The sequence below is a fragment of the Heloderma suspectum genome, chromosome 3 (assembly GCF_057233095.1).
Source record: "Heloderma suspectum isolate Gila_16-S chromosome 3, 16-S_ref, whole genome shotgun sequence".
Lineage (NCBI taxonomy): Eukaryota > Metazoa > Chordata > Lepidosauria > Squamata > Helodermatidae > Heloderma > Heloderma suspectum.
Genome location: NC_139460.1, coordinates 37,905,235 through 37,928,943, shown reverse-complemented (window position 1 = coordinate 37,928,943; position 23,709 = coordinate 37,905,235). Strand labels below are relative to the sequence as shown.

The 23,709-nt window shown below is 43.6% G+C and overlaps 1 protein-coding gene across 4 annotated transcripts in view; it reads left to right on the top strand.

Moving 5' to 3' along the window:
* The window catches only part of SLC7A1 (solute carrier family 7 member 1), a 53,388-nt gene extending 31,313 nt beyond the window's left edge, over window positions 1-22,075 (top strand). The window contains exons 5-13 of one of the 4 annotated variants that reach the window (XR_014789017.1): window positions 546-664; window positions 5,490-5,712; window positions 7,657-7,796; window positions 9,341-9,443; window positions 11,471-11,682; window positions 14,422-14,581; window positions 14,715-14,881; window positions 18,611-18,719; window positions 19,543-20,360. Coding sequence is in view for 3 of the 4 variants with exons in the window: in XM_084842946.1 (XP_084699072.1) it covers window positions 546-664; window positions 5,490-5,712; window positions 7,657-7,796; window positions 9,341-9,443; window positions 11,471-11,682; window positions 14,715-14,881; window positions 18,611-18,719; window positions 19,543-19,652 (1,183 nt within the window). In the remaining variant the exon portion in view is untranslated. Of the gene's footprint in view, window positions 1-545; window positions 665-5,489; window positions 5,713-7,656; window positions 7,797-9,340; window positions 9,444-11,470; window positions 11,683-14,008; window positions 14,121-14,421; window positions 14,676-14,714; window positions 14,882-18,610; window positions 18,720-19,542 lie in introns of those variants that run through there. The other 3 variants (XM_084842946.1, XM_084842947.1, XM_084842948.1) reach the window with 3 other exon arrangements.
* Window positions 22,076-23,709: the final 1,634 nt, after the last annotated feature.

Sequence of the window (23,709 nt, the reverse complement as noted above, 5' to 3'; positions counted from 1 at the left end):
GCATGGTTTACTCTGTCTCTGAGGTCGGAGCCCTGTCTCCGACTTGGAACCAGTAAACGAAACAATCCTATGGCCCCCCAGACACTATCTAGAGGCCAGAGGATTGCTCTCTAAATGACTTATGGCGCAATCCTTTGTGTGTTTAGGCAGAAAAAAGCCCTACATCTCCCAGTAGGTCCCACAACTCCCAACACATGGCTGGCTGGGGAATGCTGGGAGATGTAGGACATTTTTCTGTCTAAACATGCATAGGATTGTACCCTTAAACTTGTTTAACAGACAATGCCTTACCCCAGGGAATTCTGGGAACTGTAATTTGGTGATGGGGCTAGGGATCTCAACATTCTCACCAAACTACAATTCTCACGATGCCTTGAGGGATGCCATGACAATTAAAACAGCATAAAATCAGTATATGTTTTTAATATAGATAGGTCTTGGTTGTGTCAACCATGTGTTTTGGTGGATGGAGTTCTCCTATGTTGCAAGATATCCTTTGAATTGGCCGGTCTTGTTAACCTCTGATCTCTTCTTGTTGTTTTTAGTAATACAGACATTGACCCTGGTGCTGGAGGGTTTATGCCCTTTGGTTTCTCTGGAGTTCTCTCAGGGGCAGCAACCTGCTTTTATGCATTTGTAGGATTTGACTGCATTGCCACCACAGGTAAGGTCACAGTGAGCAGTCACTGTTCTCTGATTATGAATTCTGCTTGCATTTGGGCCTTCTTTGCATGCTACTGATCAGGAGAGCAGGAGAAAATAAGATTGGGGAATGGGGTCTAAAGGAAAATCATGCTACTCTCCCCCGTCAACGCTGCAGTGTGTGAACACCAGTAAGTGATGGCAGTCCTGCATAAAGGAATGAAGGTAATAACTAAAGGTCTTTCAGTTGATTGACTGGGTTCTAGCTAACTGCTATCCTTGACTAAGGGTGCAATCCTATCACAATGACTGGAAGCCTCCAAACTTGGAGGATTACAGTTATCCAGTGCAGAGTGGGAGGAGTGGCGGAGGTGACCTTTGCCTCCCTGCTCCTTCTGCTCTGCATTTTTGCTAGATGGGCTTTTTTGCCCGTCTAGCTGGAATGTTTTGGAGGAGGAGGGAAGTTGGCTGGAGAGGGCTTGGGATAGCTCGTATCCCGGCCTCTCCAGTCCCCTCCCAGCCCAGCGGAACACCCTCTTTACCTTCTCTTCAGGTCGCATTCTCGACCTTGGAGTGGGAGTTGGCACATTTCTTTCCATGCTGGCTGCGAGAGGGAGGGAGGTTGGAGCATGGATTCCTGGATCTAAGGTCAGAGTGCTGTCTCTGACCTAGGAACCAGGAATCCGAAATATCTGTGGGGCTGTCTAAGAGCCATAGGATTGTTCCCTAAACATATGTATATTTACACACTACAGCAACTTAATAAAGGAGCCCTTTTAAGGATCCTGAATAAAGATGACAGCGTCTCTTATTGAGACAATTCATTTAAAGTACCAGCCACCCCTTGTTCAACCACTCCTTGTTTTGGGAAAGAAAAGCCACCTCTAGTGTTTTCATTAAATTTGTGGGGCAGGCAGTGCTTAGATGAAAACAAACAGTGTTTTGGTTCTGTTTTCCTGGTTGACTGGCTTCCTCTAGTCTTGGTTTTAAACAGTTGCACTGGCTAGTTAATAGTATCAAAAGATGAGCATATCTTGTTCATGATACCTGCAGTGCTGAAACTATTTCTCAAAGCATGGATGTAGCCAAGATACATAAAGGTTTTGCTCAAGAAAAGGTACCATTTGGTATGTAAAAAGAATCCCTTTCCAAAAAAGCCAGTGAATTGCTTGATTATAATTGGCATACCTTCCAAATCTCTGACTACAGTTTCAGTTAATTTAATCATGCTGATTACATTATGCAGCTCTAATAATAACCCATGTGTTGCATGAGGCTGTAGCTCAGTGGTAGAGCCTCTGCTCTGCGTGAAAAAGTGCCTAAGTTCAGTCCTGGGAATTACCAGGCAAGGCTGGGAAAGACTCCTATCTGAGACCTTGGACATCTGGTTCCAGTCAATGTAGTCAATATGAAGCTAGATGTAAATAGTCTGACATATGTTCATAGTTTTTTTTATTATCGTAAGTATTTATATCTTGCCTTTCATGGCCCAGACCCTCACAAAGCGTCTCACGGCATAACAAGGTAATACAAATACAACTTAAAAATCCAGTGAAAATAAAGATAATAACAATCACATAACTAAACTAAAAACAGCAAAAAGAATCCAGAGAGCGCAGAATAATGATGTCCACAGCAGCAGAATCAAAGACTTGCTCAAAAATAAAAGCCTTTAGCTGCTGGTGAAGCAGAAGTAATGAGGCATTACTTTATTGGTTCATAGCAAAATGTATTAGCGTTAGGAACTTAGGAAGCTGCCTTATAATGAGTCAAACCATTGATCTATCTAGCTCAGTGTTGCCTACACTGATTCAGCAGCGACTGTCCAGGGTTTCAGGCAGGATTCTTTCCTAGCCCTAACTGGAGAGGCTGGGGATTGAACCAGGGACCTTCTGCTTGCAATGCAGGTGCTTGATCCGTCCCCTCTTCAGGTGTAGTACAGAGGTACCATATAGTTTTGCTTTGTTTATCAGCATTTTTATCGTCATTTTGAATAAACCGCAAGGTAATACACTCCTGACTTTTGTACTCAGGATAAAACAGAAATAGAGACAGAGAGATAGCGGGAGGGAGGGAGAGACGTGCACACATGCAGAGAGAGAAGGAAACAAGAACAGACAGAAATGCTGAAAAGGGAGTGAGGAAATCCATGAGACTTGGCTATCTAGAAGAAGAGGCACTGGAAGTTTCCGGTATCTCACCTTTATTTAGAATAAATGCATACTAATTAACTGCAAGGTTTGTTAGCCCCTTAATCTAGACTCCTTTACTGGGAGGAGCATGATCCTATACATGACTACTCAGAAATCAGTCCCAAAGAGTTCAGTCGGCTTACGTAGAGGGTTGTATAGGATCACAGCCTCAGCCTTCTGGGAAGTGTAGATGGAGCTCTTCTTTGTGACATGCTAGTTATCACAAGCAGATCAACCAGCATATCATCATCATATTATTTCAATTTATATACTGCTTACCATATCTAAAAAACAAACTTTAAGGCAAAGGTAAAGTCACAGCTTGTGCAGAGAATCAATGTACGTTCCATGCCAAATCTTAGATGGTGTTGATGACCAGGATTTCAGTCATGTAGGATACCTTGGACCTCTGGTGAGTTATACCTCCAGCACCGGTTCATGGCGCATTTTAGCTGTGTCATCAGAACAAGATCTCAAGGCAAGCCAGCAGTAACTGTAGCCAAAGCTATCCGTGCTTTTTAAAGAGTTCAAACAAGAACATGCCATGTTCTTGATGTCCCTTGCTGTTCTGCACTTGCAAAACTCACTTGCCTTCATATTTAGATAATCTGCCATTTACGGTTCTTACATTTTTACAGAAGTCATTTGTCAATTTGAGTGCACGTATTCTAAAACTTCAGGGAAGGCTTATTTTTCAAGGCTCCTGTAGGAAGTATGTTTCCTCTTTAAGTGTGAAATAGGTGACATTTTTACATACAGATCAGGAGAAAAGGAGACTTATTTAAATTTCTTTCTAATCTGATGGGGCTCAGAGAGTACATCTGTCAGACATGCACAATGGCAGATACTTCAGGAGTCCCAAATTCTTTAGGACTGTGCAACACAGATGATATAGGTAAAGTGAGACCAGGATGTGAGTGAGCACACAAGCCCAGCCCCCAAACTTCCCTGGCTAATTTTTTTATTTTTTTAAATTGCATTTATATTCCACCTTTTTTCTGCTGAGGAACTCAAGGCAGCTTACATGATCCTTCCCCTCTCCATTTTATCCTCACAAAAAAACCTGTGAGGTAGGCTAGGCTGAGAGTCAGTGACTGGCCCAAAGTCACCCAGCGAGCTTCATGGCTGAGTGGGGAGTAGAACCCAGATCTTTCGAGTCCCAGTCCAACATTGTAACTGCCACACCATGCTGGCTGTGTCCAAGCACTTTGTATGTTCATCATGAAGGTCTGAATAGGGGCTAGTAAGCGTGTTCAGCTGACCAAACTTATCAGAGCTCTGTAAGCATGTTCAGCTGAATGTGCATACAAGTCCTTCTTTAGAGCTATGCGCTCAGTATGCGAAGATGTTTGCTATAACCAAGGGCATGGGGACATTTGGGAGTGGGACTTGCCTGCTCACACATGTCCCAGACTCACTTGTTTTTAGCCTCACACGATTAATCCGTGATTACTGCTATGCAAGTGCAATCCTATACTGGTATACTCAGAAGTAATCCCCATTGCGTTCATTGGGACTCTCATGTAAGTGTATAGGATTGCATCCTTAGTTGATCATGGTTGAAGTTTGCTCAGTGGATCATTACTGTTGACTGGGAATCTTTATGTCAGGAAATAGACATTGTTATGATCTGCAGGTTATGAGAACTCAAAACATTTTTTTTTTTTTAATGATCACAGTCTCTAGCCTCGCCCATTTAGAAAACAAATGTTTCTGGCCTTCATTGTTGGTAAGCTTAAAAACACAAATGACAGTAATAAATGCTAATTAGTTGGCAGCAGACATGTAAAAGGAAGCCAGCCCATTATGTTACTTTGCTTAATTTTAAAATACAAATTAAGGCTTTGGGTGATTGAACTGAAGTATTCCCTGTTTAAAGTATCTAATTGCAGAATATATGGGTTAAGCTGTGTCATGGCCTATATGGTAGTTATTAACATGATATGCAAATATAATTATAAAATAGTTATGCAAATTACTTTCCTGTTGTTCACTCCGTATGTGAATATTGCTCATGTTTATATGGCTTTCTCTTTTGAGCAAGCTCTACCTCCTCCCCAAGTAATGATGTTCAGGGCAGAGTCCTATGCCTGTTTAGACAGAAAAAATCCATACAACTCCCAGCATTTTCCAGCCAGCCACGCTTTTTTCCTGTCTCAGCATGCATAGGATTGCACCCTAAGGGATGCTGACTTCGTTTATTAGATATAGATATGTGACTTTCCAGAGTGATTCTATTTCTATGATTAGTTTTGCAGAAAATTATTTTCCCTTATGTTTTTTTACCCCCCCCCCCCCAAGTCTCAATAAAATAAAATAACGATGATAACAACAAAAAGTGTGGGGTGGGAGGAAATGTTTTCAGAACAACAAATGTAGTGAAATTATAAAATTTAGTGAAATAATAAACGATCGAGAGAGGAAAATAGCCTTTTGGCAAGTAAATGCCTAAATGCCTACTTTTTAATTTCAGTATAGTTGGATGCTCTTGGGAACTTTTGATTTGATGAAAGAGATAGGATTATATTTCACTGGGGGTGGGGCGGGGTGGAGTAATAATCTTAAATTGGCGGTTTTCCTGTTAAAAGGAAGGAATGAACCATTCAGTGTTTGATTTTTGTAATAACGTTTTCTATGTTTGTGGCTTTTTTGTAGGTGAGGAAGTAAAAAACCCCCAGAAAGCAATTCCCATAGGGATTGTGGCGTCACTTCTGATATGCTTCGTTGCATACTTCGGTGTCTCAGCTGCACTTACCCTAATGATGCCCTATTACCTGTTAGATAAAAACAGCCCACTGCCAGTTGCTTTCAAGTATGTGGGATGGGAAGGTGCAAACTATGCGGTGGCTGTTGGTTCACTTTGCGCCCTTTCTACAAGGTAAGGAGTCTTGGCTTCCTTTGCATTGGCTCAGTCTCGGTTTGCAGTTCACCCACCCTTTAAAATATGGACACTCAGAAGGCAAGGAGTTCCATATGAATTTGCTTCTCTTTGCCTTGACGTTGATTTGCTTTGCCTTGCTTGGAAAAACGGCAAGTAATGAGAGACATGATAGAACTGTAAAAAATTATGCATGATGTGGAGAGTGTGGATAGGGAGACATTTTTCTCCCCCCTCTCATAATACTGGAACCCGGAGTCATCCCATGAAGCTGATTGGGTGGGAGATTCAGGACAGATAAAAGGAAGTTCTTCTTCACACAGCGCATAGTTAAACTATGGAATTCGCTACCACAAGAAGTAGTGATGGCCTCCAATTTGGATGGCTTTAAAAAGGGGTTAGACAAATTCCTGGAGGAGAAGGCTGTCAATGGCTACTAGTTCTGATGGCTCTATGCTACCTCCAGTATCAGAGGCAGTGAGCCTATGTGCACCAGTTGCTGGGGAATGTGGGTGGGAGGGTGCTGTTGCACTCATGTCCTGCTTGTGGGTTCCTGGTTGACAGCTGGTTGGCCACTGCATGAACTGAATGCTGGACTAGATGGACCCTTGGTCTGATCCAGCATGGCTTTTCTTATGTTCTTATGTTGACCAGGTTTCATACTGCCATAATTCAGATGTAGGGTGGTGGCTGGGGGGGCATAGAAGGGGACTTTTAAAACATCCTTTCCACACTAAGGATGTTAGCTCATGCTAGAGTACATGCTTTGCATGGAAGAGGTCCCAGGTTTAATCCCTGCTATCTTGTAGTAGGTCTGGGAAAGACCCCTGTCTAAAACCCTGGAGACTTGCCATCAGTCAGCATAGACCTGGGAGTTAGAGCTTTCATCCTGTTGTGCTCTCTGATCCGGCCCCAGAGTCCCAACGCTTCTTCCAGGGGTGCCAAGGGGTGTCTGGGTGCTGTGTGAAGCCCAGAACTCTGTCAGTGTGGGAAAGGACAACTACACTTCATGGCACTGGCAGAGCCACGGCACATGGTACCCACATTGGAACGCCGGGGGCTGTGCAAAGCCCACGACTCTGTCAGCACAGGGAAGAGCAGTTGCTCCTCCCTGTGTTGGCAGAGTCCCTTTCTCCATGCCTTTCTCAGCATGGAGAAAAACTAAAATGGGCATGGCCAGGTGATTGTGGCCGTCACACCCACTGGTCATCCAACCCTTGGAGGGTCTGGTGGGGGGCAGCCCACCCCCCGACCACTAGAAAAACGTTCTGCACCCTTGGCATAGACAATACCAAGCTATGTGGCCAGTAGTCTGACCAGGTAGAAGGCAGATGCCTATGTTCTATGGCGGACAGAACCTGGCCATCCACACCATGTATCAACTTGACTCTTGTGAAAATTATCTATTTATATTCTGGAGCTTAAATGTCCAGTTTAGATGGTTGGCCAAGTACCCTTAGAATGTGAGGGGATTCCTGAGGATTTCTAAAGCTGTTTTGTGCAGCCCATGGGGTTTTCAATTCCAGCTTTAATTGGACAGAAGGAGAAACTTGTAGGTGTCACCGCTGCAAGATGGCAAAACCTTTCCATTTTCTCTCCCTCGGTGCTGAATAATTTACTCATCCCTGTTTTGGTGCTGAAATTGGAAAGTATGTTCGTTCCCTAAAGCAGTCTTCCCCAACCTGGTGCCCTCCTGATGTTTTGAAATACAACTCCCAGGATTCCTGACCATTGGCCATGTTGGTTGGGGCTGATGGGAGTTGAAGTCCAAAACATTTGGAGGGTACCAGGTTAGGAACAGCTGCCCTAGAGAAAGTACATTCCTTAAAGTAAGATTAAGACTGTGTATTGCTGGAAGAGTTCAACACTGTTTTTGTCTCATGCGTGAGTTTTGGCATGCAAGATGTGTATTTAAGACTAAGTTATGCTCTTGGCCATTTCTAGTCTGCTTGGATCCATGTTTCCGATGCCTCGAGTTATTTATGCTATGGCAGAAGATGGGCTACTGTTCAAGTGTTTGGCTCGTGTTAATGAGAGGACAAAGACTCCAGTGATAGCTACAATAGTATCAGGAGCTGTTGCAGGTAAGACCCTACAATTCCCTAGGACAGAACCAAGTAACCACTAGATTTTATTTTATCAAAAACGGGGGAACATAGTGACAATTGACAACTGCGATATTGGTGATAGCACAATCCTCTATTGTTATCACCAATTACTGCAGTTGTGAATTGTCACTGTGCTTCTTTTGCATACATTTAAGCGTCAATTGAATTGGCACAATTCTAATTTTTACATTTCCTTAATATTCAACCTGCGTTTACACTCCCCACCCTCTACATCTTTGTGTGTGTGTGTGTGTGTGTGTATACCTGCCAACTGATGATAAGAAGCATCTGAAGGAGATACCATCAGACAAGTTACATGTAGCTAAATGATGCAATGATAGGCAAGTTACACGCAGCCGAAATCTGCAATCAGAGGCGCATAATGACTCTGTAACTCTTCTTCATGTTTAGTATGCTCACCTCCTCCATGCAGTGAAACTCCAGTGATGTCCTTGATCGTAATAGACAAATTACATATACAAATGTAGAGCTCATTTGCACCTGAATTTGAAAGATGATTTCTTGGAAAAATGGTTCCCATTTCTGATATATGTTGATTCGAAAAACGGGATGTGTGAAAGGCCTGCTAAACTCATGTGTGTGTGAATATACACAAACATGCACACGCACGCACACACACACTTGCAAGTGATTTGATCTTTGGTGCTTCTGAAAAGGGAGTACGGAAGTGAAAATTGGTGGTCGAAATGAGTGTTTAATGTAATGTTGGTTAATAAAATCTATAATGTACTTTTTATAATTGAAAAATCCTCAAATACATAAATAAGTAAGAAGTTTAGAGTTCTGCGATTGCATATAATTTTGGCATGCAAAGAACTTTAATGCAAGTTCTTTGCCTAGTAGATGTACAAACAAATTGGGTCAAAATTAAAACAAAGATACACACATACAGCCCGTGTGGTGTAGTGGTGAGAGTGTTGGACTGGGAGCTGGGAGATCCAGGTTCTAGTCCCCACTCGGCCATGGAAACTCACTGGGTGGCTTTGGGCCAGTCACCGACTCTCAGCCTAGCCTACCTCACAGGGTTGTTGTTGTGAGGATAAAATGGAGAGGAGAAGGATAATGTAAACTGCCTTGGGTTACTTGTAAGAGGAAAAAAAAACAGGATATAAATGCAATAATAAATAAATAAATAAAATAGAGCCAGAAGCTTCTTTTATTGTTTTCTCACTGCTTCCGTTGCTAAAAAGATGAGCATTTCCTCAGTTTAAAAAGCAGTCTTCAGTAGATTAGTGCAGTGAAAAGAGAAACTCTGTCGATGTGGGCAGTTCTCTCCTGTATACACATTCCCTCTTTTTAAAATCCTGGCCTTGGTCTTCATACTCATTTCTATTGTGTTTGCATCTTTCTTCTCCCACAAGAGATGAGAGCCTTGTCCTTCTCTAGGGCTGATTGGAGCAGTGGTGTGAACAAGGATTGAACTGTCACGTTAAGTGATCTTGTATATGAAATGAAATATCCTGTCACTTTATCTGTGTCATCTTCCTCTCTTCCACTAGCTATCATGGCCTTTCTCTTGGACCTAAAGGATCTTGTAGATCTTATGTCCATTGGAACACTTCTGGCTTACTCCTTGGTGGCTGCCTGCGTGTTGGTACTAAGGTATGGAGCAACATCTCTGCTTTACACTACAGAGGAAAGAAATCCAAAATCCACAGTTGGGCAATACCTTTATTAGGACCAACCAAAATTGTGCAACTTCTCCAGAACTCTTCATCAGGCTGGGTGGTGAAAAAAGCAGGGGATGGGGGAAGAAACAAAGTCCAGAAATTTGGCCAGGTGTTGTGGCCATGAGGTCTACAGATAGATCCAGTCTCAAAATGAGAAATTTTCAGTCTGAATGAATTAGTCAGTGGTAGGTGTTGCAAGTTTATTCTTATTATTTACATTTCTATATTGCCCCATATCTGAATCTCTCTGGGTGATTTACAGATTATATCAGATTATACTTAGCAAGGCATTTTGGGAAAGAGAAGTGATGGCTGATCTCCATTTCTGAAAATAGCTTTTGAATTCTCCAGATGTTCTCAGCTATTTATTTTAAGATGTGTCCTGAACTCTTGCCTCAGCACAGCAGGTTAGAAATCTTTTAAAGGCCTTTGAGAGGCTGGTAGCAGCTTGGCATCCAAATAAAGGGAAATGCTCAGGTAGAGGGAAAAGCTGTTTCAGGAGCAGGTTTCACTTACCTGCACTGTCAGGGTCTCTTCTGCCTCTGCAGCCATACATTCTTGGGTGAAGATAGTTTGGGGATCTCTTCTGCCCAGCTGCCTTTGGCATATCTCCTTCAGCATAACAACTGCAGCACAGCTGTTTGGACAAGCGCCCTTATCTTTATTTGCTTTGGCATGCTGCTTTACATCATATCTCCCATGCGATGGCTCTAGTCACAAGGCTGTGCAGCCTCATCCCACGGATATATGTTTCTCTTTTTTTAGGGCTAGCAATGTTTGTAGAGTTATTTGCTAGGTCAGAGGAGCTATCAGTCAAAGTCTGTATCAGGCAGGTCCTTATGTTTTGTATAGGGATTAAGATTAGAAAGTGAAAGGAGCAAGCGTAGAGAACTCGCCTCTGGAAATATTGCTAAGGTAATCTCTTGTCTTTTTTAGAAGAAGCCATTTTTGCATTTTTACGCTTCTCTTGATAGATACTGAGATTCCTGGTGTTGCACCATTGGCAGGGTTCTCTATTCTATTTCTCAGATGCGAAGGATTTCCTTGATCCATGGAGATCCTGCTTTTTGTTTATCAGTGATAACTCAAAAGCAGCTTACAAAATCTGAAAAAAACTGACACATCACAAACTTAATACAAACATTTAATAAGCACAAAATACACAACAGCGACAAGAAAGTAGAACATCATCATCACCATTATTATCATTATTATTATTATTATTATTATTATTTTATTAAAAAAGCAGCCCTTCTCAGCAGGAACAAAACCATAGCTGGTGTTATTGTACATTGTTATTGTACATTGTTATGTGCTGCTATAGCACATGACACCAACAGTCAAAATAATAAAGACTCCATCTAGATCTTAACAATATTCTACCCAGTCGGACATAACCATGTCTGACTGGGTAAAATAGAGCCAAGTTTTGGTCTGACACACAAAAGAATACAGTGTTGGAGCCTGACAACCCTCTCTGGGAAGAGTATTCCACAAAATTGGTGCCATTACGGAAAAGGTCCAATGTCCTTTGGCAGTCCGCAGAGAACAGCCTCGGATGTTGAACCGAGTGCAGGTGGGGGCATATACCAAAGGTTTGAAGCTATAGATAAGAGCAGATTGCATTTGGTGTAATTTTTGTTTGTGTGTAGTTTTGGTTGTTTTATGACTTGTATGTCATTGTGGGGACTTTTAATAGGAATATTTGAAATAAAATTAAAATTTGTGTAACTTGAGTTGGCACGGATAGAATTTCAGTTTCTCTCCATTTGTCAATGCTGAATGACATTCTGGATAGCCGCTGGCCCAGAATATTTAGGTAATGCTTGGCCGTTCCTCTTCTTGGGATTCATCATTGCTGATGTGCAGTTTGAAGGAGGGGGAAATTAGGCCAGCCCCCCATGAGGGGTTGTAGGTGTTATGATGGCACTTAACGTATTCTATTTCCTTTTCTCTTAGGTACCAGCCCAAGCAGCCTAACCTGGCATATCAGATGGCGAGTACAACTGATGAGCTGGACAACAATGAGTCTGTGAGCACCAGTGACTCCCAGACTGGGTTTCTACCTGAGGAAGAGGACAAGTGCTCCTTAAAAAATATTCTCTTCCCCTCAAATACTGATCCGTCCAAATGTTCTGGGTTTGTAGTGAATGTCACCTCCTGCATCATAGGTAAGAGTTGCAGCCTAGCCAGCTGATTCTAGGGAGCTGGAGGCTAAACTGGTCGTTCAAATGAGCTTCCCTGGTATGTTTGATAACAGCTGTGTGTGTGTGGATTATTCATTCATGTATCCTGGTTATCTTGGAGCAGGTAACATTTATGCTGCATGTGGCTGCTTCTGCATTTCTGGAATTCTGGAGGCCCTGAGGTCCCACTCCCATAAAACCAAGAATTGCAGTTTGTTGTGATCCCTTGCTGACAACTAATGCTCCATAGGATTTTCTTCTGGTGCTTTCTCAGATGTTGCTGGATTGCAACTCCCATCATGCTATCCTGGGTAGGGCTGATGGGGATTGCAGTCTAGCAGATATCTGGAGGGCCACAAGTTGCCCAGCCCTGGCTTAAGAGCCCCCTTACACTGTGGCTCAAAGAGCTCCAGTTGCACCCAGTTAGTCTTGTGCAACAACTAGCTGCCCCTGATGGAGATGCACACCCCAGTCTGCATGAATCCAGTACGTTCAATGGGGCTTCAGTATGGATGTGAATGAGCATCCAGATACACACTGGCATCCACCTCAGCAGTGCACATAGAAGCTTGTGGATCTCCCTTGCTGGATGGAGGCATCTCCTTTTATTGGTGAAGTGCTGAGTTGAAGTTGGTTTAGCTGTTAAGTAGTTTGCAGTATCTATAAAGGAAACATACAGGAACCGAAATAGTCCTGCCCCAGAATTTGTGTTTGTGCAGATTCAGAGTGCAGAAGAGTGTTCTATGAAGACCAAACAGGGATGCAGGAGGCAGAAATCCAGAGTTAACTCTGTGTCTGCCATGGTGGTTGCAGTATACTGATCATCATCATCTGTCAGTCCTTCTCCCTTTTGCTCCCCCACCCCATTTTGCTTGGCACAGAATGTAACTGCCTACTAAACAAACCTATTCTCCATTTAGTTCGGTTGGAGGATATTTTTTGAGGTTTTACTTTTTAATTTGCACAATGGTGGATATATGTGTGTGCAAGATCTTCCTCCATTTATAGATTTCTATGCATAGAACGCTTGCAGCTGAGTCTGCAGAAACCCCCATGATAGATCAGCTCAGAAGGATCTCGGGTTTATTAATAATGGATAAGTTAACCCAGCAAGTTAGCACTTAGCAGCAGAGATGGAAACCTGATTTGTTTCATAGAATGCTGGACTAGATGGACCTTGGACTGAGGCATCCCAGCTCTTTTTATGTTCTTATAGAAGACTGGGCGGGATAGCTAATACTTTGGAAGACAGAAACAAAATTCAAAGTGATCTGGATAGACTGGAGCGCTGGGCAGAAAACAGCAGAATGACTTTTAACAGGGATAAATGCCAAATTCTGCACCTACGAAAAAGAAACCAAATGCACAGTTACAAGATGGGGGATACGTGGCTCAACAACATGACAAGCGAGAAGGATCTTGGAATTGTCGTCGATCACAAGCTGAATATGAGTCAACAATGTGATGTGGCTGCAAAAAAGGCAAATGCTCTTTTGGGCTGCATTAATAGAAGCATAGCTTCCAAATCCTGGGAAGTACTAGTTCCCCTCTACTCAGCACTGGTTAGGCCTCATCTGGAGTACTGTGTCCAGTTCTGGGCACCACACTTTAAGAAGGATGCAGACAAACTGGAGAGGGTTCAGAGGAGGGGGTTGGAGTCGATGGCCTTGTAGGACCCTTTCAACCCTACTATTCTATGATTCTATGATTCTATGACTGTAGCCAGTACTCACATATTTTGAAACTGGGACAAGCCAAATAAGTTCAAAGACCTATGTGTGTGTACTATCTGCCTCAGATTATAATGCTCTGTGTGTTTATGCTAATTCTGCCTTCCCCAACCTGGTGGGTTGGATCCAGGCTTAGTCATGCTCAGAGTAGACCAGCCTTCTCCATGCTGGCCAGGGATGATGGGAGTTGTACTCCAACACATCTGGGGGCCACTGGGTTGGGGAAGGCTGGATTAGTTGAAAATAATACAACCCCTCTTCTTGTATAGCACTAAACACTAAAAACATTTCACAATCTTTTATAACAGTAATCTTAAAAAAAACAACAACACAGGATTGGATCAAATTCTCATGTGAACTCACTCACACAGTGGGACTTCTGTTCACATGATAGGATTTTGCCATCCTCTGCTGTGTTGCAAATATGCTTCAGAGGGAAACCCCCCCTGCCCAGTCCTCTGGAGGAGATTGCAGAGGGGTTGCAGAGGGCAGGGGAAAATCCATTCTAGCAGTGGTTTCCTCCCATTGGCAAAATGATACCATTGGATACAACCCCCAATACTTTTACCCTCCTGTAACAGGTGAGGTTCTGAGGTTTGACTACCTAAGAATGTAAGAGGAGCCCTGCTGGATCACTCCATCTTGTCCCAGTGAACCGTTTCCAACAGTGGTGAGCCACATGCTTTTGGCATACATCAAGTTGTGAACGCAACAACACCCTGCTCCCCCTACTGTTTGCCCCGCCAGCCAACTGGTTTAGGAATATTGCCTCTGGAACAGGAAAGGAATATTGCTTCTGACTCTGGAGGTTCCATATGGCTACCTGATGAATTTATAGATGAGTTTACAGTTGAACCAAGGACTGGTGATGAGTTGAACCAGTTCATCACTGCTTCTGCTTTGGTACGGTTGCCTTTAAAATCTACATGGAGATCACTTGAGGACAAGTGATGAGAAAACCTTCACTTGCTGAATTTTTGCCTGTTCTATGCAGCTGCTAAAAGCAAAGGAGCCCAGTTGGTGGCAGGCTGGGCATGGGAAAACCTGTCAACCCCAACAGATGGGCTTTCTACTCTGCAGTTTCCACGAGCCATTGGCAAAACAGCTGCTTACTGTTATCAGTACAAAAAATGGGCCTTGGAAGCTACGGAATTGTGAGTTATTCAGCTGTGTGTGCCACATATTTTTGCTGACTTGGCTTTAAAATTACAGCTGCTTTTCTTGTGTGTGTATATTTCTCCCCCATCATTATCAGCACAACAAACATTTTATGTATCTTGTTCTCAGGTTTTCTTATCGTTGTCTTCTGTTGCTTGGCTGTCCTTGGCAAAGACGGTCTGATAAACGGGTCCACGTGGGTTATTACCCTGCTTGTTGTAGTTGGCTTGCTGTGCTTCGTTTGCACGGTGATTATTTGGAGACAACCTGAAAGCAATACCAAGCTCTCGTTTAAGGCAAGTAGTCTACAGGGGAGCGGGGAGGGGAGGGGTGGGTTAGGTGTGGGGGAGGAAGCAATCCGAGTCTTTGCTGGCTCCATGCACGGAAGGAGAGATTGGTGAGATGTTAGCCTGCTTCTGCCAGAAGGGCAGGAATTAGTTGGTGGGGAGAGGAGGAGATACAGAGCAAGCTTTCCCATGCAGATTGGCTAAATGCACCTCAAATCTAACCTTCAGCGCTCCTGATACTTCTTTTTTTTGCCTCTCATCTGTCAGTCTATCTATTTGTATTTAATAGAGGCCAGGCAGACGGTATGCAAGGCTGACTTTCTCTTTTGGCACTTTCAGCAAAATCTTCCCAAAGCACCAACGCATCACATTATCATGCAACTCCTAGAAAGGAGTTTTTCTTATTTCCTGTCCTAGAGTAGCAAAAAAAAAAAAAAGCCACATCAAATCTATGTTAGCCATTTAGCCCTGAAGGGGGTCTAGTATCCTGTGCTAAAACAAACGAAAAGCAAAGGGCAATCGCAAAACCCAAACACTACCTCTTTATTTAGAAATGTATAAATCAGTTTTCTGTTTGTTTTTTTTAATACCCAGAGTGGCATACAATAAAATGGTAAAATGATAGAGTGAAAATGATAATTTAGGCTGCAATCCTGCAACCACTTACCTGGAAGTATCCCCCATTGAACTCGATAGGACTTATTTCTGAGTAGACATGCACTATAAGTATCCTATAAACAAAAGCCTGTACTGCACAGCAGCACAAAACGTGGCTAGAATAATTACAGGTGGCCTGATGAAAAACGAATGCTTAGCAAACTGAATAAGTGTGTGTAGCTAGGCAGCCTGTTGGGCTTCCAGAGAGAGAGAACTCCATAATTCTGGTGCCACAGCTGAGAAGCCCATGTTTGGGGCACTTGATAGACAAACCTCCCAACGTGGAGGCATTGTTAGATCTCACCAGGTTGGCAAACTCTTCCAGTATTAAATCATGGAAGGTCAAAATCTTTCAGTCATTTAGCTATAACATTTATATCCCACCTTTTCTTCCAAGAAGCTCAAGGGGGTATACACTGTTCCACCCCATTTGTCCTTGCAACAACCTTGTGAGGTAGATTAGCTGTAGAGATGGTGAGTGGCCCAAAATGAGCTTCATGGCTGAGTGGGGATTTGAATCTGGCTCTCACCAGTCCTAATCGAACACTCTTAACCACTACACCGCACTGGCTTAACTTTGCACTGAAAAGCCCCCCCGTTTTAAGAGTTGGGAAGCCTTGGCAGTACATCTGGTATGTCTTGGGCTGAAAGGGGGATTGCATGGTGATTGGATGTCTGCCATCCCGTTCATATGTTCCTCCTAAAGCCTTATCTTCTGCCCCTTCTTACAAAAGACAGAGTGACATCACCGATACCTTCCCTCCTACCCAGTGCTGAACACATTATGCAGCTCTCTCCTGCGCCCACAAAAAGAGCACATGTAGCAAAAATTGAACGAAAACATCCAAAATTTCCAACATGATGTAGTGGTTAGAGTGTTGGACTCGGACTTGGGAGATCTGGGTTCTAGCCCCCGCTCGGCCGTGAAGCTCACTGGGTGACATTGGGACACTCACTGATTCTCAGCCTGACCTACCACAGTGTTGTTGTGAGGATAAAATGAGGGGGAGGAGGAGGACCATGTAAGCTGCCTTGGGTGGGTTGCAAGAGGAAAAAAGGCAGGATATAAATGTAATAATAAAAATATGCCAACAGCCTAAATCTGTTAACAAGGCAGTTGACACCTTCTTTACTGACCCCACTGCTATGCCTTTTAACCACAGCCTCCCATGCCAAGATTCAAATGATGAGAATAGCTTCATCTGCTTATCTGCGTATTCGGGCAAGGTTCACCTGCTAAATTGCCGTGTGTGTGTAGGGCTGTGATTGTTTGCATAGGAATGGGAGCAATAAAAAGGATAGCGACCTTGTCTGGAACAACACCCTCTCATCCTTAATGTTGATCTGTAAATGGATTTCATTTGTTTTTATTTTCTGAACGTGGAGCGGGTTGTTTGCAGTGGGGCTATTCTTAGAAAGGTAAGGGGCATAACAAGTATAGCACAGCGTGTGGAATGCAATGTGTAGGTTGGGAAGTTACAGCTGGAAGCTTGCAGGCCCACAGGTTTCCCAGCTCTGTCTTATCAGAAATTGTCCACGAACCCTGATTTTTTGTACTTCAGCCATGAGCGCCTGGGTATGAAGGGAGATTGGCACTCAGCATGTTTATTGGGTCTGCAAGCCTGAACAATATGTTGAGATAATGATCTCTTATGATACCTATGGATAAGAGGAGGCCTAATGCTGTTCAGCTTCTGTATACCCTCTTGGGTCCCATTCTATTCATTTGGGCTTGTGTTGGCAAGGAAAATCTTGAGTGTGACGGATTGTGCAGATTTTGTGACTAAGTGTGGAGTTTGTAGAAGCCTCAAAGGGGCTGTTTGAGCCTTGTTATGTAACTCAAGGAATGAAGAGTTGAGGCAGGAGTCTTGCCCAATAACAACATCAACAATAAGCCCAATTCAGGCTGAATTCAGTGCAGTTTTTACAGGAATAAAGTGAGAAAGTATACATCCGCATAATGTATATATGAAAAAATATACATCCAAATATATATCTATATCCACATCCACATTTCCAGGGGAATCTCTCTGGTGAAGTTTTCGCTATGGGAGGTTGCTAACAAACGTTTTTACAAACTAGTTTGAGCTAATGACATGAAATTGGGTGGGATAGCTAATACCCTGGAAGATAAAAACAAAATTCAAAGTGATCTTGAACTGGAGAAGGTTCAGAGGAGGGCAACAAATATGATCAGGGGACTGGAAACAAAGTCCTGTGGGGAGAGTCTGAAAGAACTGGGCATATTTAGCCTTGAGAAGCCTGAGGGGAGATATGATAGCGCTCTTCAAGTACTTAAAAGGCTGTCACAGAGAGGAAGGCCAGGATCTCTTCTTGATCATCCCAGAATGCAGGACACGGAATAATGGGCTCAAGTTGCAGGAAGCCAGATTCCAGCTGAACATCAGGAAAAACTTCCTGACTGTTAGAGCAATGCGACAATGGAACCAATGACCTAGGGAGGTGGTGGGCTCTCCCACACTGGAGGCATTCAAGACGAGGCTGGACAGCCATCTGTCAGGGATGCTTTGACTTAGATTCCTGCATTGAGCAGGCAGTTGGACTCGATGGTCTTGTAGGCCCCTTCCACCCTACTATTCTATGATTCTGTGATAATAGTGGCAAGGGCATAGGACAGCATCCAATACTGCTGCTGTGCTTCTACTCATTCTGATGTGTCAGTGGGACCCACCACTAGTGTGATGGGGAGTTAGTGCTGCCTAAAGTGAGCCTGGAAATGAGCGTAAACATTTGTTTCTTGATCAGGATAGGTCAGCGAGCTCGCTTCTGCTGCATTCCGGAAACAATTCTTTCTCCTTGTTTCTAGTTTCTTGAAGGACTACTAGCTCCTCATTTCACTAGCAGTGGGTCCCACTGCTTGTGGGCAGTGTAGGAGACTGCCCATAGTAACCCCACTTGTCCTTCCATTGGTAACGTGATGTGAGAAGATCGTTATCACAAGCAGAATCACTATCCATTGGTATTTGTGTGATCACACGAGAACGCAGTAGTGCGAATTAGCTCTATGTCTGCTGCCCCTAAACATGATCCAAAGGGACAACTTCTTCTTTGCTTTTTCAGGTCCCCTTTCTTCCTGTCCTTCCAGTCCTGAGCATCTTTGTGAATGTTTATCTCATGATGCAGCTGGATGGTGGCACCTGGATACGGTTTGCCATCTGGATGTTAATAGGTGAGTAGCAAGTGGGTTTTTGACCATGTGAAATGATGGGACCTTTATTCATTCTAAATATATTGGTGGTGAGGGGAGGGGGGAGTTCTGAACAGGCTGTCACAGGATATATTTGCTGCCTGACATTCAGACACCAGTTCCTGCCTTCATGTACAGCCCCCCACCTCCATCATGGTGCTGCCTGAAGCAGGTTGCTCCACCTGGTGCCTGGTTAGGCTGTCCCTGGATCTGAACTATATGTAGCAGCCTTCCCCAACCTGCTACCCTCCAGATGTGTTGGACTGCACCTCCCATAATTCCCAGCCAGCATGACCATTGGGTTCAGGAGTACTCCCAAAGTGCCCATCAATCACAGGCCAGCTAATCCCCTCCAGACCACTAGTATCCCTGCTAGTGTCACTGCGATACTGTCTGCTTGTCACAATTTTTGTATCAGCAGCAACTACTAATTCAATTGCTTGTCACAATTTTTGTATTAGCAGCAACTACTAATTCTTCTTCTCCAGGTAGTTGGGTACAGCCAGTGCGCTGTCATAGAGAGCCAGTGTGGTATAGTGGTGAGAGTGTTGGACTGGGAGCCGGGAGATCAGGGTTCTAGCTCGCACTCGGCCATAGAAGCTCACTGGGTGACTTTGGGCCAGCCACAGACTCTCAGCCCAACCTACTTCACAGGGTTGTTGTGAGGAGGATAATGTAAGCTGCCTTGGGTTCCTTGCAAGAGGAAAAAAGGCAGGATAGAAATGCAATAGATAAATAATAATAAATAATAAATAATAATAATATGCCTTCACGCTACCTTCATCCTCTTCCTTCATTCTACCAGGCTTGGCTATTTATTTTGCCTATGGCATGCAGCACAGCGTGGAGGCGTCTTATTCGGCACCGACAGATGCAGAAAGAAGTATGGACAACAATGTGGACAGTTGTAAATGATGGATAGTCTTGTTACACTAAACGACAGCTGAGCTTCCACTGCAGAGAAGGGCGCTTTTCTCTCTGGGTCCCTGAAGTATTTTATTCTGTGGAACATCAGGTGGTTGCCTGTATCCCACCACTGCCCCTTGCAGCTTGCTTTTGCCTTGGTGGTGCAGCTATGAGGAATCACAAGGAACAAGCCAAGCTTCTGGTGCACTCTCAACAATACTGTTACGTGATGCTGGAAGCTCTGCTCTCCCCACTCCTTCTCATCATAAGTATATGGAAAGAAAACGGCTTCTCTGCATGCCAGTTCACTTCCAATGCTGCTATGAGAGCAAGCCTTTCAGAGGGCCTGCAAATTAGCTCCCCGGATACTGTACTTGGATTTAAATGGAGAAAACTCTGCATTGTCTATCTGCAAAGTCACCCATGTTGCACCACAAAAACAAGGGGGCCTTGTCTACAATACAAACAAAAAGCCATCCTGGGTGGTATTGAAAAGTACCAGGATCTGTTTTAAGAAAAGAACTGGGCAGCATTATTTAATCATTGTATTCCATGTATTTTGTGCAGGTAATTCCTGTGCTTTGAAATGCAGTGTTACAGTGGTCTTCTATAGGGTGTATGTAGTGGCTTGTGGGCTGAATTCTTGCTCTTGTTAAGGCAAATAGAAGATCCTGCTGCTTATGAGAGAAGCTTCTGGCTTAATGTGTAACACTGTGTAAAAAAAGAAAAGAAAAAAAAAGAGGGTCCTTGTTCATCTCCTATCAGGTCAAATCTGCAAAGTTGAGAGCAACTCAGTTTGACTGCATGATTTGGGATATTGGTTACATCCCAGATGGGGTAATACTGGTCAGAGTAAGTGCTTTTCAAGCCTTGCATTGCTCATTTTCACTATAACCTTATGTGATAGTTCACTGGTATTCCTTGAAGTTGAAAGAAAGCAGCTGTAGTCAAACATCCAATGAATTCATTGTAAGGTTGTGAACCCAGATCTTCTGGGTCCAACTCCCAACACTGTCTGTTCTAATTACGTTTTTAAGTAATTTATTTAAAGTTCATAATTTGCTGGATAGGAGGGTTGTGCCAAGTTTGGCTTAGGCTGCAATCCTGTGCACGCTTCCCTGGGTGTAAGTCCCACTTATTTCAACAGGACTTCTTTCTGAGTAGACATGCATGGGATTGCACTATTAATTTGTGTCCAGCTGGAAGATTTGGGTGAAGTGCATGGTATGTAAAGTAAATCTGTTGTGGTTTGTTGCCATTCCTGCGAGGGCTGACTCTCCTTGGGTCAGTAGCAGGTGTGCAAATGCTAGAAGCAAAAGGAGTTAACATCTATGGCCAGGCATGAGTTTGTGAGAATTTGCCATGCAGTGTAGATGAGTTCCTGGTATAGCAGCTTTCCAGTGTCAGTAGAGTGCTGCTGTTCTTGTCTGGTAAACACTTGAGAGTCCAGCGTAGCCACGCTGAACTCCACATAGGATTTTGTGCTGTTTGTAGACACTCCTGGTTCATGCACATCCTCGAGTGGAAGTGATGTGTCCTAATAAGCAGCAGAGGCTGATGAAGTAGCTACTTCTGATTCTAAAGCCATCTGTCAACCTTCCTGTCAGGTGTGGGGTGGGAATCATAGATTTTATATGTATCTATGCATAGATAGAGGGTCACCTCATTGTAAAAATGTGGCTTAACAAAGGAAAAATATCAAATTCACACAGATGCTTGCTGTAAAAGCAAAATGTCTGATCAATATAGCTTCTATTCGTATTTTTTTTTTTATCTTGCATTGTCCTTGGAGACCTGGATTTTTTATTACTATTTTATTGTTTTTGTTTTTATTTGGTATTTATATCTAGCCATTTGAGGCAAATTGTGTGGAAAATAGTGGCACTTAGAAGAAAGGGAAATTTTTATTTCGTAGAAGGGTTATTCTTTATGTGAGGAAAATATGTGGGGAATAATGTTTCTTTGTGGCAACCCCAAATGGACTTGGGGAAGGGCTGGTCACTCAGTGGTGGGCCACATGCTCGGGGTTTTGAAGATTGTCCCAGGTTCAGCCTCCAGGATCTCCAGCCAGGTAGGGCAGAGAAAGTCCCCTGCCTGACACCCAAGAGAGCCATTGCCAGAGCAGGAGCCATTGCCAGAGCCATTGCCAGAGCAGGCACTGCTGAGCTAGACAGACCAGTGGTGTGGCTCACTGTGAGGCAGATTCTTGCTTTCAGATCTTTATCTGGCACTTCCAGTGCTAAATTAAAGCACCACTCTCTCAACGGTCTTGTGATGACAGCTGCATGAGAGCGATTGGTAAAAGGGCCATGAGAAGAATGAGTTGATCAATAAACCAAAGCCTGACTTGTTTTGAGCCACAACAAGCCCATCTTCAGAGGAACATGGTGGACAAATCAAGGTGTCATATGGCCAGTATGTAGGCCGTGTTTAAAAAAAAAACAAAAACTCTGACAGGAAGGGTTAGCTGTTGCTGGAAATGCATTAGCTGTGTTTATGGATCAATCAGCTCTTTCCTGTGCCATTTTATTAATCCTCCTTATACCACGCCTTGTTTCGGAGCGTCCATTTCATTTAAGTAGGGCGCACATGGTCCCATTTTACTAAGTCCATGGCTGAGTTGGAGTTAGAGCCAATGTCTCCCCTATCAGTTGAAAACAACTCCGAGGGTTGTTTCACACATCAACAAATTCCTCTACCAAAATCACTTCCATATAGAAAGTTGCATGATTCCTTTGTGTAGAATTCCATGTCACCTACGCTCCTACAACTGCTTGGATTTATTATTAGAATGTGTCCTAATCTAGAGCTGTCATTGAAAACAGCTCAGACTGCTGCTTGTACAACATACTGTCTTAACAGGAACAGATTTGAGTCTGTGGGTTATGGGGCAACTGGTCTGTCAGCTGAATTTGCTGCCCGTTAAGTTTCCAATTCAAATAAAGGAACTGGTCAATATCTCTAAAGGCCTAGAGAGTGTGGGCCCAATTTACCTTTGGAAGTGTTGTCTCCCTTGTGAATGTCCATTCCCATTAAGAAAGTCAGACCTCATTCCACATGGGCAGGCGATGAAACTGAAAATGGCCTGAGGCAGGTAATAGGTCCCCAACTCTGAGGCTCCGTTCCCAAAAGACAATGACTCAGGTCAACACCCAGATAATAATTCTATTCAAGCAAGCATTTAAGAGTAAACTCTTTTGATACCAGTGTGGTTACAGTTGTGACATTTGTTATGGTTTCTTATTTTAGAGCTCATTTTATGTTTTTTTCCCCGACTAGGAGGGAAAAACTGTGTAAAAATCTTACAAATGTATATGTGCAATTCAAATGTGCAATTCATGCAACTTTCTATATGGAAGTGACTCCCAAGTAGGAATTTTGTCATGTGTGAAGTAGCTCAGAGAATGGCTGTTCACACACTTCGTACTGTGGAAGGTCACACTTTAATAAAAACAGTCTTCTAGGATAGTGTCCCAGCTGGCTTCAGCACAAATGCAGGGGTACCTTCTAAACCCGGCATCTGCAACCTAGCGCCCTCCTGATGTGTTGGATTATAACTTGCATCATCCCCAGCCAACTTGGCCATTGCTCGTGCTAACTGTGGATGATGGGAGCTGTAGTCCAACGCATCTGGAGAGCACCAGGCAGGGGAAGGTTGTTCTAAGCAGTGCTGATACTGGAGTCAGATATGCAGGACTTGTATAGACACTGGTGCTCACAGAAGGTGAACTTATTGCCTTCTGCCACTGCAGGTGTCAGGCAAGCTGAGAAGAGAAGTAGTGCCTGGGAAGGACTCTTGGGGAGAAGAGTTTCACCCAGTCCTGTTGCTGGACATTTTTTTTTAACTGGTACCAACAGCTGCTGTCCACAGGGATTGCTACCTCTCTGTGCTATAGTTACCTGTACTGTTGCAGCTGGCAATCCCCTTGCGTTGGTAGAAATCAGGAGGTAGAGTGCAAACTGTATCTCCCTTCCTTAGTAGTGAAACCCTGCAGCAAAGATCAGGCAGCTTCTGTGCCCTCACCTCGGAAACCTAAATGTACAAATATACAAAGCTTTGAGTTTA